The sequence below is a fragment of the Eutrema salsugineum genome, unplaced genomic scaffold (genome assembly GCF_000478725.1).
Source record: "Eutrema salsugineum unplaced genomic scaffold, Eutsalg1_0 scaffold_15, whole genome shotgun sequence".
In the NCBI taxonomy this organism is placed as follows: domain Eukaryota; kingdom Viridiplantae; phylum Streptophyta; class Magnoliopsida; order Brassicales; family Brassicaceae; genus Eutrema; species Eutrema salsugineum.
Genome location: NW_006256867.1, coordinates 2,539,730 through 2,554,745, shown reverse-complemented (window position 1 = coordinate 2,554,745; position 15,016 = coordinate 2,539,730). Strand labels below are relative to the sequence as shown.

The 15,016-nt window shown below is 28.4% G+C and overlaps 1 protein-coding gene and 1 pseudogene across 1 annotated transcript; one reads left to right on the top strand and one right to left on the bottom strand.

The window, feature by feature from the left end:
• Positions 1-23: 23 nt before the first annotated feature.
• Positions 24-1,659, top strand: LOC18022068 (zinc finger protein 385B). The gene is made up of 4 exons (XM_024158532.1): positions 24-138; positions 456-865; positions 1,033-1,526; positions 1,569-1,659. The coding sequence occupies exons 1-4, from the start codon at positions 24-26 to the stop codon at positions 1,657-1,659; spliced, it is 1,110 nt and encodes a 369-aa protein (XP_024014300.1).
• A 12,391-nt stretch (positions 1,660-14,050) lies between these two features.
• LOC112087992 lies at positions 14,051-14,847 on the bottom strand (annotated as a pseudogene).
• Positions 14,848-15,016: the final 169 nt, after the last annotated feature.

Sequence of the window (15,016 nt, the reverse complement as noted above, 5' to 3'; positions counted from 1 at the left end):
TTTTCTTCCAAAATTTGAAACTGATGGAATTCAGATACAGAGCCGTCGACAGTGATCGGCCACCTCCTACGACTGAGACGGCACCATCTCAGTCGCTAAACCCGAACTTTTCTTTCCTCTCGTCGCGACCAATCCCAGGTTTCCACTTCGAAAATCTCTTGCTTCACTGTCCTTTTCTCTCTCGACGAAAATTGTTATATGAATTGATTTGATTGGCATTATTTTTCTAAGATGATAAGCAATTGCAATTTTGTTTTCCTTTTGCGAAACCTTTCTCTCTTCTTCCTATTTCTTGTTGATTTTTGCATATATGTATTGTGAAATCTGAAGGTGAATCCTCTCAGAGACGCTTCTCTTGTCGAAATTGAAGTGACTATTGAAAATTTCTTATAACTTTGAATCCTCTACGAGACACTTCTCTTGTTTAAATTGAAATCTTTGGCCTGTGTTCTTAGGCTGCAACAGTGAAGATCATGTTCAAAAAGCTATTCAGCGGGAAATTGAAAAGGAACAAATCCGTCAAGAGATCATCGCTGCAGAGACAGCGAGAAGAAGAGAGCTTATAGCCGAGGTTGTACAAGAGATGGCTATCGAGAGAGAAATGGCGATAAGAAGAGTCACAGAGACGACCAAAGGAATCTCTCTAGAGGAAAAGCTAACAATGTTGATCAACCAAAAGAAGCTTGCAAATCAGAATCAGAACAACAACATTTTGTTCGGACAGAAGTGTACTTGCAATGATCCTATGATGTACACAAGCCCTTACAGTCTAGTTACATCACCAATGACACAATTCCCTCCACTCCAGACTAATGGAGCTACGGAAACACCAGTTTTGGATTCTAACAAGGAAAAAATTGTATTGGTAAGTATGTGTTGGTCAACATAAAAGATTGTATTGATCATAGCTCATCGTTTGTATCTACGGTACACGTTCACCACTTGTAGATTAGCTTAGAACAACCCCTGACCATCTAAGAAGTCTTGTTCAGCTAAAAAGTCTCTGTTTTCATATGTGTTGCTTTATTTCAGGATAGGCCTGATCTTATAGGAGCAAAGCGTAAAGAAGATGTTGTTGGTCTACCAGAGAAAGAATCTTTTCAAAGGAAAAAGCTCAAATCAGAAGAGAGAGCCATGGAAATGAAAGATGCGTCTGTAGAAACCGGAGAAATAGTCTCTTCGAAGGAACTTGATAATGGAAAGCAAGTAGGAAGCAAGCCTAAACGTAAGTATAAGTTTTGGTGCGATGTATGTAGTGTTGGGGCCTTTTCTCAAACAGTCATGAGGAATCATGAGTTAGGAAAAAAGCATAAGGCTGCGATTGAAAAGCAAGAAGAGCCACCTGAGACGGCTGCTTCAACAAGTGAGAATGTGAAGGGTCAAAAAGTTGGGTCGAAAGAAACGGGAAAGAAGACAGAAGGTGAAGAGAAAAAGTTGGTAATCATTCGGTGCGAAACTTGTAATATCCTGACGAATTCTGAGAAGATGATGGAGAGTCATAAGCTTGGGAAAAAACACAAGGCTAAGCTTAAGAAACAGTATTCTGAGCAGGTGATGGAGACTCATAGGCTTGAGAAAAAGCTTAATAAGCCTCAAGGCACCGATTTAGATACAAATGTCATTGAAGTCCCAGTGAGGTCTTTAAATGCTGATCAATGAGAGAAAGGATCAGTGGATCATACTAATGGTAAGGTTCATTGCTTGGACTAGACATAGAAGGATTGAAGTTCATGTAGCTATGAACTAGTGTTTATTTTGCTATGCAATGTAACATCAGTAAGTGTTTAGAACAGAATTTTTTTGCATTTTGGAGTGTGTTGACGTCATATCGTTAATTCGTTATCATGTTTAGTCCAAAGCAGAGGATGTTTGCTAAACCAATGAAACACACACAATCATTAATAACTAACTAGATTATACTAGGAGAAATTTATTTTTCTAATAAATGACAGAAAATTTTTTTTTTCATGTTTAGAAAAAAATTAATATGTAAAACGATAATAAAAATATAATTTTAACCCGTCTATTCGATTAAACCAAAAAGGACTATAAATATGAAAAAACACAATTCTACCTCGTCCGTTTATATTACCATATAATATAAAAATATTTAAATTTTAAATATTTAAATTTATAAACAAAAAGTTAAAATTTTAAACTGATTGATTATAAAAAAGTATATAATAATATAACATTTACTATCTTTATCATTATAAAAGAACATTATTTAAATTTGAATATTTAAATATAACATAAATTAATATTCTATTTATTATTTTTATAAAAATAATAACAACTGATTTTGTAAATTTGATAATTAATCTAACCTATATCTAACAAAATCTAAAATAATTGAATTAAAATTTATTTTTTCGAAATTATTTTTAAAATAAAATTTAAATATTTTATTTTATTAATGTTTGAAAATAAATAAACAAATAAATAAATTAAGTCTAAACCATCAGGATATTATTTTATTAATTTTTGAAAATATATGAATTTTAGAAATATACATGGTTTGTAACCCTTTGGGTCATATGAATTTTAAAAGTAAAGGAGAAGTAGAATTTGAAAATTATATGGTTAACAAAAAATATGTTTATAGAAAAATAAATATAGAAGCTATATGCCTCTAAAGACATCCACATAAGATTTAAAAGGTCAATTTTATTAGTGTACATCAATAATTAAAATTAAAAAAAAAATCTAAATTATAAATTTACATTGTTAATACAAAATAATATAGAAAAAATTGTTAATTAAAACTATTCTATTATGAATAAAAATTAAAGCTATGTTATTTTCAAGGCATCCACATCAGCATTTAAAAATTAAATTTTAGTCTTATATATCAAAATTGTAAATTTTAAAAAAATTCATAATTCTATTAAGAAAGTAAATTAAAGAATAAAAAATCTCTAATAATTAAAAAAAAACATGATATTAAAATCTTCATTATTACTGTTTAAATTATAAATTTAATTTATTATCTATAAAACTATATATTACTTATACAAGTTTATGTTACTTGATTTTAAGGCTTTTCATGTAGAATTTTAAATAATTAATAATTATAATTTATATTAATTTTTTCACATATGCAAAACATGTTTCCACATAATCTCATGTAATATATTATGCAAAAATGATCGAAAAAATTATATTTTGTATATTCGGCTTGGAATTGCAATAGATTAATGTAGAAGTTTTTAGTTTTTAGGATTTCAATTTGTTATTTCATTTTTCTAAATTTATATGTATTAAATTGTACCGACTGCCTACTTAAATATAATTAAGAGAAGTAAGATTGAATATGATGAAACTGAATATAATCATACAAAAATCATTGAAATAAATAAATATGATCTATTAGTTGAAAAAAAAAAATATAACAAGAATAAAAATGAACATGATGAAAAAAATTCATTCTTATTAGAATCAATGACGTATAATCATTGAAAAATTATTTAAACGTTTACACAACCAATTGATAAAAATATATTTAATTCACAAATTTTGTATGATTTTCTTTATTTTATATTCAAATATTATTTTGGTTTCAAATTTAAAGTTTTTATTAATCTCAAAACAAATATTTTATTTATTAGTTTGTTTTTTAAATTAATATGTATCGGTTAAACAAGAGAAGAAAAAAGATTAAATTTTAAATTTTATTATTGTTTAAAAAAAATACATATATAATTGGAAGAAAAGTGAAAATGATGAAAAATTCTCTTCATGATTTAAAGAAGTGAATGTATAATATTTTATCATCATGTCAATATTATGTTTAATAAGTATCATTTGACTAATTTATAAAAAAAAATTAGTTAATTTATGTATATTAACTTATAAGTGTTTGACCAAATAATACGTTTTTGAAATATGACATATTATATATAGATTTAAAACAAAACCGTTAAAACCTCAAAATTTACATAAAAATTATTATATTAACATTATAATATTTTTAATATATTATTAAATCACTAATATATAAAATTTATATCTTAATAAATATAATTGATTGCATATAATTTTTATTAACAAAATACCCACGCGTAGCGTGGACGCAAAATCTAGTCTTCTTATACTAATAAAAGTTGAAGCTATAAGCTTCTCAAGGCGTCCACATAGGATTTAAAAGGATAATTTTATTGGTCCACATCAACATTCAAAATTAAGAAAAGTTTACAAATTCTAATATTATTGTTGAATAAGGAAATTAAGAAAGTTTACAAATTCTAATATTATTGATGTATAAATAAATTATGTATAAATTTTTCATTGGTCCATCTCAACTTTGAAAATTAAAAAGTTTCCAAACTCTATTATTGTTTTTAAAATTATTAATGATAAAGAAATTATATATAAATTTTATATTAAAAATAAAATTAAAATAAATAATATTAAAATAGAAAATTTTAAATTTATATTAGAGGTATAAACACATATTTAGAAACTCTTATATTAGCATCCAATTTTTTTTGTCATATAACTATAATATTTTGTTTTTGTGCAACTATTTCAAATAAACAAAAAAAAAATAGAGTTAGATTTCAATAAAAAATGAGTCATTATAACATAAAATAACCAAGTGAACTAAACTATATATTTAACTATAATGAAATGAGATCTAAACAAAACCATTACAAGCCGCTTTAATATTGAAAAAGAACCGTAAAAGCTCTAAAGCTTGGTTACCAAATTTGAGAAGAATGATAAATTTCAAGCAGTCTGACAAACATGTCAAGTGATTGATACTCGAGACTTTTGGAAAACGAAGCACTGAAAATAGAGAAAGAAGTTTCGTCATTAACACGAAGGAGACTGAGGTATCCGAGGAAGATTTTTGAAATAACATGACATCTGATGGGGTTTTAACAACCTACACTTAACCACAAAGGTAACAATTGAAAAACGAAGCACTAAAAATAGAGAAAGAGGTTTCGTCATTAAGACGAAGACTGAGCTATCTGAAGAAGATTTTTGAAATAACATGACATCTGATGGGGTTTTAACAACCTAACCTTAACCGAAAAGGTAACAATTAACTGACCAAGCACCATCCGAATACATTCGGTAAATCTCAAAACAAGGAGAAGATACCAAAATCATGACACTTTTGAAAAACAAAGCATTAAAAATAGAGAAAGAGGTTTCGTCATTAAGACGAAGACTGAGCTATCCGAGGAAGATTTTTGAAATAACATGGCATATGATGGGGTTAACAAACTAACGTTAACCACAAAAATAATAATTAGCTATCCAAGTACATTCAGTAAGCTTCAAAACAAGGAGGAGAGACCAAAATCACTTGTCTCGTATGGGATCTTCTAGCTTTGATTTCTAAATCAATTATTAAAAAAAGTTAAAGCTATATGCCTTTAAGAATGTCCATATATGATTTAAAAGTTTAATTTTATTGGTCCACATCAATATTTAAAATTAAGAAAATTTCTAAAATTTAAAATTATAAATATTTATAGAAAATAAAAATTGAAGATATATGCCTCTAAAGACATCCAAAAAAATATTTAAAAGGCCAATTTTGTTAGTGTACATCAATAACAAAAATTTAAAAGTTTTCCAAATTACAAAATTACATTGTTAATACAAAATAATATAGAAAACAAATTTTGTTAAAATTATTCTATTATGAATAACAGTTAAAGCTACATTTACAAGGCATCCACATCAGTATTTAAATATTAAATTTTCTTTGTATATATCAAAATTGTAAATTTCAAAAAGTTTCATAATTCTATAATTATGGTTAAGAAAATAAATTAAAGAATAAAGAATCTCTATTAACAAAAAACATGATATTAAAATCTTCATTATCACAGTTTAAGTTGCAAATTTAATTTTTTATCTATAAAAATATATGCTACTTATAAAAATTTAGGTTACTTGATTTTAAGGCTTTTCACATAGAATTTTAAATAACTAATAATTATGATTTATATTAATTTAATTTTTTCACATATGCAAAACATATTTCCACATAATCTCATGTAATATATTATGCGAAAATGATTAAAAAAATTATATTTTGTATATTCGACTTGGAATTGCAAAAGATTAATGTTGAAGTTTTTAGTTTTGAGTTGTTCAATTTGTTATTTTATTTTTCTAAATTTCTATGTATTAAAGTTTACCGGCTTTCCCTACTTAATTATAATTAGAAGAAGTAAGAATGAATATGATGAAATTGAATATAATCATACAAAAATCATTAAAGTATATAAATATGATCTATTATTGAAAAAACAAATATAACAAAAATAAAATGAACATAATGAAAAAAAAATCATTCTTATTAGAAGAGATGACGTATAATCATCAAAAAATTATTTAAACGTTTACACAATAATTTGACAAAAATATATTTAATTCACAAATTTTGTAAAGATATTCAAATTTTATTTATTAGTTGTTTATTAAATTAATATAACAAAATAAAAACTTGTATCGGTTAAACAAGAGAAGCAAAAGATTAAATTTTTAATTTTATTAATTTTATTGTTTTTAAAGAACCCATATATAATTGGAAAAAAGTGAAAATGATGAAAAAAATTATCTTCATGATTTAAAGAAGTAAATGCATAAAATTTTATCATCATGTCAATACTATGTTTAAAAATTATCATTTGACTAATTCGTAAAAAAATTAGTTGGTTTGAGTATATTAACTTATAAGTGTTTGACAAGATAATATGTTTTGAAATATGACATATTGTATATAGATTTAAAACAATACCGTTAAAACCTTAAAATTTACATAAAAATTATTATATTAATGCCAAAATATTTTTAAATATATTATTAATATACTAATATATAAAATTTATATTTTAATAAATATAATTAATTACGTAAAATTTTTATCAACAAAATATCCACGCGTAGCGTGGACGCAAAATCTAGTATATATACTAATAAAAGTTGAAGCTATATGCATCTAAGGGTGTCCACATAGGATTTAAAAAGGTAATTTATTGGTCCACATCAGCATTCAAAATTAAGGAAAATTTCTAATTTTTTTAATTATTGCTGAATAAGGAAATTAAGAAAGTTTACAAATTTTAATATTATTTCTGAATAAAAAAATTATGTATAAATTTATTATTGGTCCACCTCAACATTAGAAATTAAAAATTTTCCAAATTCTATTATTTTTTAAAAAATTTATTAAAGATGAATAATTTTTTTTTTGTCAACAGATTAATAAATTATATATATAATTTATATTAATAATAAAAAACTAAAATAAATAATTTTATAATAGGAAAATTTTAAATTTAAATTAGATGTTTCAATTATATAAATAACTAAAAACAAATAAAATATTAAAATTTATTTACATATGTTTACACATATATTTAGAGATTCCTACATTAGCATTCAAAGTTTTGTCACATAACTATAATAAATTATAAGTTATTTTTTTTATGTGCGTACAACCATTTCAATTAAAAAAAGCAAAAAAATAGAGTTATATAGGTTTCACTAAAGAATAAATCAATACAACATAAAATTAAAAACCAACTTGACTAAACTATATGTTTAACTATTAGCTAAATTAAAAAGAATATGATTAAAGGAAATATAAACAAAGCCACTACAACCCGCTTTAATATTGAAAAAGAGACCGTGAAACCGTAAAATCTCCAAAACTTGGCCATTGGATTTGAGAAAAATGATAAATTTCAAGTAATCTGAGAAACATGTCAAGTGATTGATATCCGAAAATTTTAAAAACACTAAAAATAGAGAAAGAAGTTCCGGCATTAAGGCAAAAGAGACTGAGGTATCCGAAGAAAATTTTTGGAATAACATGGCATCTGACAAGGTTTTAGCAACTCAACTTGAACCACAAATATAACAATTAGCTGAACCAAACAACATCAGAATACATTCAATAAGCCTCAAAACATGGAGGAGAGACCAAAATCACTCGCCGCAACGGGTTTCGTATGAGATCTTCTAGCGTTAATATCTAACTACATTACAAATAAAACCTGAAACTATATGGCTCTAAGAGTGTCCACATAAGATTTAAAATTTTTATTTCTATTGGTTCACATCAATATTTAAAATTAAGAAAAATTTCAAATTTTAAAACTGTATTGTTAACAAAAAAAATTATAGAAAAAAAAAGTTGATGCTATATGCCTCTAAGGTTATCCACATAAAATTTAAAAAGTCAATGTTTATAGTCCACATCAATAACTAAAATTAAAAAAGTTTCTAAATTCTAAAATTACATTGATAATACAAAATAATATAGGAAAATTTGTTAATTTAAACTACTCTATTATTGATAACAGTTTAGCCATATTGTTTTCAAGGTATCCACATCAAAATTTAAAAAGTAGAAAAATTTCCAAATTCTAATATTATGGTTAAAAAAAAATCTCCATTAACAACAAAAATAAACCAGTATGATATTAAAATCTCCATCATCACTATTTTAGTTACAAATTTAGTTGTTTATATATAAAAATTTATACTACTTATAAAAGTTTAAGTTACTTGATTTAAAGGCTTTTCAAGTAGAATTTTAAATAAATAATATTTATGATTTATATACATCTAAATTTCTGTCACATATACAAAATATATTTCCACATAATCTTATATAATATATTATGCAAAAATGATTGAAAACAAAATACATTTGTATATTCGACTTGGAATTGCAATAAATTAATGAAGAAGTTCTTAGTTTTGAGTTATTCAGTTTGTTATTCATTTTTCTCAATTTGTATTTATTAACTTGTACCGATTTTGCCTACTTAATTATAATTAGAAGAAGTGACAATGAATATGATAAAACTGAATATAATCATAGAAAAAATCATTAAAATAAATAAAAATAATTTGTTTATTGAAAAAAGGTATAACAAAAATAAAAATGAACATGATAAATAATCTTTTTTTATTCTTATTAGAATATATGAGGTATAATCATTGAAAAATTATTCAAAAGTTAACACAAGCAATCGACAAAAATATATTTAATTCACAAATTTTGTGTGATTTTAATCATTTCATATTCAACTATTTGTTTATTTCAAATTTAAAGTTGTTATTAATCTCAAAGCAAAAGTTTTATTTATTAGTTTGTTTTTTAATTAATAGATAAAAAATTGTATTGTTTAAACAAGAGAAGAAAAAATATTAAATATTAAATTTAATTATTTTTTATTTTTTTAAAGATCACATATATAATTAGAATGAAAGTGAAAATGATGAAAAAAAATTATCTTCTTAATTTGAAGAAGTGAATGTATAATATTTTATCGTCATGTCAATACTATGTTTAAAAAGTAGCATTTGATTCTTTTGTAAAAAATTTAGTTGGTATGAGTATATTAACTTATTAGTGTTTGACCAAATAGTATGTTTTTGAAATGAGACATATTATAAAAAAATCATGTAGACTGCTTTTGCAGTCTGCGAGAAGAAAAGGTTATTTTTTCATTTGACCAAAAAAATTGAAGAACTTTGACTTTTATAGCAGACTTCTAAAAGAAGTCTGCTATTTCGTAATTTGACTCGAGAGGTTATTTTTGCAATTGACCAAGATTTTGACAACTTTTGACTTTTATAGCAGACTTCAATTAATTGAAGTCTGCTACAAAAAAATAAATAGCAGACTTCTAAAAAGAAGTCTGCTATTTATTTAATTAAGATTCGGTCAAATGCAAATCTGACCTACAAGCAGACTGTTAAAGAAGTCTGTGCATATAAAGAAGTCTGCTTTGAAAGTCAACCTTTTGGTCAATTGCAAAAATAACCTTGAGTAAACTTCTTTTGTAGAGTAGACTTCATAAGCAGACTTCTTTACTATAGCAGACTTCTTTTACTCGGTAGCAGACTTCTTAAGAAGTCTGCTTTAAAAGTCAAACTTTTGGTCAATTGCAAAAATAGCCTTTTCTTCTCACAGACTGCAAAAAGAAGTCTACTTCGAAAAGTCAAATATTTGGTCAAATGCAAAAATAACCCTTTTTTTAGAAGACTTCAACGTGAAATTTCCCCGGCGGATTTTGAACGGATGTCTGTATTTTTTTAAATTTTTAAAATGCATTTTATAAAGTATTTGTAATGTTTTTTTTTTAATTTTAAATTGTAAATGCATTTTATGTATGATTCTTGCACCTGTATGAGTTTGGTGTGTTTATGTGTTATAATTATAAAGTTATGAATTTTTTTGGTTTAAAAGGTAACTAGCACATCTAAGCAGACTTCTAAAGAAGTCTGTAGATGAAGTCTACTGTTACGTATTAGCATATCATAGCAGACTGCATACGAAGTCTGCCTAATTATTTTTTTAAAAAATTCATTTTTGAAATATTTGTTACTTGTAAAAATGATTTTCTTGTTTTGACATGTTTATTTGTTTTTTGTGTTGCATCTATATGAGTTTGACGTTGTTATGTGTTATAATTACAAAGTAATGAATTTTCTTGTTTGATTTATCTATTTTTGCAGACTTCTAAAGAAGTTTAGAAGTCTACTTCCTTTCAATTATTTTTATTTGTTATTGTTCTTGCATTTGTATAAGTTTGAAAAATCAGTTATTCTTGCATTTACCTGTCATGGTTTGTCCTCAACTTTAACTATTGGCCACTTTTGTTAACGGTCTTGATAGTATATAAATTACTTTATTAACGCGTACAACGTTAACAAACTCTTGTGGTCTGGTGGAAACAGACCCACTTGTTGCCCAAAGTACGTGGGTTCGAACCATTATGCTTCCAATTTTGGTTATTCTTTTTGTTTTAAAAAAGGGCATAATTGTAATTTTGTTTTCGTCTTCTATCTAGGGTTTTCGAGTTCTGCAACTCTTTTTCGCGGCCGCAAGCCAATTTTTTCACATAATCAGTCAGTTTTTTGCATTATTCTTATTATTCACACCTAAATCTTATAGATCTGGCATACATATATTGATTTCAAGTCTTAAACGAAGAAAAAAAAAGAATTTTCAAAGAATTTGATTTCAAGTCTTAAACGACTAATTGGTCTTGGCGGCCGCTTTTTAGAACATGGGATACAGACAATGGATCCGAGAGAAAGAAAATAAAATAGGAAAAGGATGAGAACAATACACTGGAAAAAGCCTCTGTGAAAAAAAAAACAAAAAACTTAAAAAAGAAAGGGACTAATCTAAGAAAGAAATCAGCTTGTGGTCATGAATGGAATTGCTCTGATGACAAGCTGTTGGTAGAGAGCCACAAGAGCTGCACCAACAAATAGTCCCACCCAGAAAATCCACTGCAATAACAAAGAAAACGACCAAAATAACATTAGAAGAAGATGAAATCAACAAAAATTTGTAAAATAATTAAATGGGACAGATTCTTACGTGGTCGTCCCAAGCTTGGTCCTTGTTGTAGATGATTGCAGATCCGAACTCAAGTGAACGAAGAACATAGCAAAAATGGAGAGCAGCAAGAAAGAGGATTACAGCAACAAAGAAAATGCAGCGCCGTTTTTGGAGAGAGGGATCAAAGTGGAGAGTTTCTGATTTAGGGTAAAATCTCATTTATATAATAGGGCAAAAATATCTGGTTATATCTGGTTAGGTTAATTATTTCCGGTTTAAATCAATATTTTATTTTAATTTCGTTTACGGTTTGAGCAGACTTATAAAGAAGTCTACAATCCTACTTTAAAATTATTCACTTTTGATGTTTATCTTAGATGGTTTAAAATGATTTATTTTTATTAAATTATAATTTATATAGATCATACTTGTTGACATTTGATTTATAGAAACAAATTTCAGTTTAAATTATTTTTATTTAATTTTAAATTTTAAATATAAGATTTAATAATATAGCAGACTTCTTATAAGTCTGCTCTGCAGACTTCATTAATATTTGCAGACTTCGCAGGGTTAAAATTGTAATAGAGCCCTCCGTTTTTTTTTTTACTCATGTAGGAGATAATAGTAATTTCTCTACCCCTTTGACCTATTTTTGCAATAGGTTGAATTTGGGGTATACTTTTGCATTTGCATTCAAATTGTGGCATATTTTTAGCAATTCCCCCTCAACAATTAGACTTTTGCTATTGGTAGACTGTTTAGGGTACAACTTTAGTTGATGAGTTTATCTAGTTTTGCAGAGAAACAAAATCTAAAATTGAGTTTTGGTTTTGGTTTTGGTTTTTTAGAGTCGTATTACAAAATAGTGAAGATAAATAGTATCACATATTCTATTGGGGTTGATTGTTAACTTAGAACAAGTAAAAATGAACAGAATAGAAATATTAGACAAAGTCTGATCCAGATATCAATAAGATGCATGCATACATCCACAACATAAATTTATTTCTATGATGAAATTTACTTGAGTATTCAATTTCAAAAGATAAATCGTAAAAGCATGTCTCTTAAAGCTTAATCCCGTCTTCGATTCAAAACGATGAGGGAAGCTACTAAACTAGAGGGAGTAAATATCGTAAAATCGATATAATAGTTTTAAGACACAAAATCATTTGTTTTTTTTAACTTCTTTGCCCTATAAAACCCATAACAAAAAGTGAAGATCCTCAAACCAAAAGTGTACCAATAACGACGAAACAGTGAGCCTAAGTACTTGTCCTCTCCGTGTTGTGTCACCAAGTGTAGACGTCTCATGCTTTTCAAGCCCCACTCACATTTCTTGGTTTTTGCATCAAAACACGATAAAATCACAAAGCTCTGCTTGAAAAGGAATAAGCGGATCTTACAAAAGGTAAGGTTCATTACGTGGAAAAGTCATACAAGATGCTTCGAGGTCATGACAACATAATTTAGAGATAGGCAGGGGCTTCTAAATGGCCCCTTCATCCATCCAAAAAAAAAGAATTCCCTTAAAATTGGCCTTTAAATCCATTTTTTAACCTTCAAATCTGCTTCTTGCATACTCTTGTTCAGCTTTGGGTAATTCCTAGATTCATCATCTGTCATCTCTTTTTCAAAACATTTTCGTTCCTCTACATATTTGCTTCTGTCCACATATGACAGATATTACCTCCGTTAGAATAAGAATATTCTAGAATGAATGTCCTTTAGATATTATCAAATATGTTATAATATTACTTTTGTGTATATCTCTACTGTACCTATATAAGGACTTATGATTTATACAATTACCTACGGAGTTTAATCATCTTACAAGTTAAAATAGGAATATTCTATAATGAATAACAACAAAAGGTTTTCTTGTAACAGAAGTATACAAACTAAATGGCAATCTAGTGTGTTTCCCTAATTGACACGCACAAATTTGCCATGTCGGTCTTATTATTAAAAGAAATAAAACCAGAAGAAACAAGTGATTGCAGTGTCGTATTGCCCGGATGACCAAGAAGACAATACCACAGATTTGAGGAAACAGAGAGTGCAAGCGAAGTGGAGGCAGTAGACGGTGAGACGGAGTATAGAGAGCGGTGCTATCGCATCGGAGCAGAGGAGTCCTCGTTTGCAGATCCGTAACACAAAAATTAAACGGGTCAAACTCAATAGAGCATTGATTATCAAGCAAAAAGTGTTGGACCGAGACAAGGTTCTTGAACATCACGAAGGTGGAGAGGGCATGAAAACGATGGAAGAGTGGTGTGACCAGTTTGAGTTACACGTGCAAAAGATGTCTATATAGTGACAAGAGGTATAATGCTCTTAATAAAAATAGAACGTAGCATACTTGACTGAGGCATGTTATGGTTGGTGGCACCAGTATCCATGAACCAGGTCTGATCTGAAGGGTCCTGAATGCTCATAGTGCTGAACGCATTGGACAAGGCAGTCGGAATAGATGCATTCGAGCTCCCAATCGATGGCATGTAGTGCATGTTGTGAGCGTAATTTACTTCGCGTGCTACGTGAACGTTGGGAGTAGGAACCCAAGATACCGCTAGATGAGTGATGCAATGGCATCAGAGGAGGAGCGGGATAGCACCACGGAGGAGGATACACCGGTGGAGCACCGTAACATGGAGGATAGACCCACGGTTGTTGTCAATGTCCATAGTTTTGCTGATTCCAATAATTATTCTAACTTCGACCATGATTGTTCCGACCACCTTTGCCTTGGTTATTGTGATTGGAACTGCGATTAGAGCCTCCATAGTTTTGTTGACGCTGTTGTTGTTGGTCGGAGATGGTGAACAAAACAGAGGAGGAAGATGAATTGTCTTGTGAACGCGGACTGATTTTGACTTGTTTCGCAAGGCGTTGCTCTTCCATGGATAACATCGAGCATGCCTTTGTGAAGGATGGAAAAGGGGTCTGGTGTTGGATAACATTGATGATGCTGTCGTATTTGTCAGACAAGAGACAACCTGTTGAGAGGGTGCATAACCAACACACCGTCAGAGACCAGAGAGTCAACGTTGGCGAGAAGATCTGATAAAGTCTTCAGTTTCTGACAGTATTCATGAACATTGTGGTCACCGATTTCAAAAGTACGAAACTCGTTATCATATTAGAGGGCACAAGCTTCCTTATTGTCTTGAAAGATATTTTCGAGAGAGAGCCATACGTCATTGGCCAAGGATTTGGCTTTGAGAACTGTGTCGCGTAGTTGTTCAGACACAGTGCCATAAATCCACATCTTCATGAGGCCATCATGTTCTTTTCAGGTCTTCTCATCGGTGGGTGTAAACTTTGATCGAGCCATTGAGATGATCGTGAACACCAAACATGAGACAGTGAGTTTCAAAGAGCTCACGCCATACATCATATCTCATCTTGTTGAGATCAAGTTGAATTGGTATGTACACACGAATTTGGGCGATGCCAAACGGTTTGTAACTAGAGGAAGAAGAAGAAGAAGAGGCGGTGGAAGCCATGGGGTCTAGAGAGAGAACAAAGAGGAAAGAAGAAAAAGAATAAGTGCAGAGATGGATCGAGTTCTAGCAACCGAGATTAGGATATTGAGATTTGCTAGGGTTTGTCTTTGATAATGATACCATGATCTCTTGGTCTTCCAAACGTCAGACCATTTCTCGATCGAGTGCT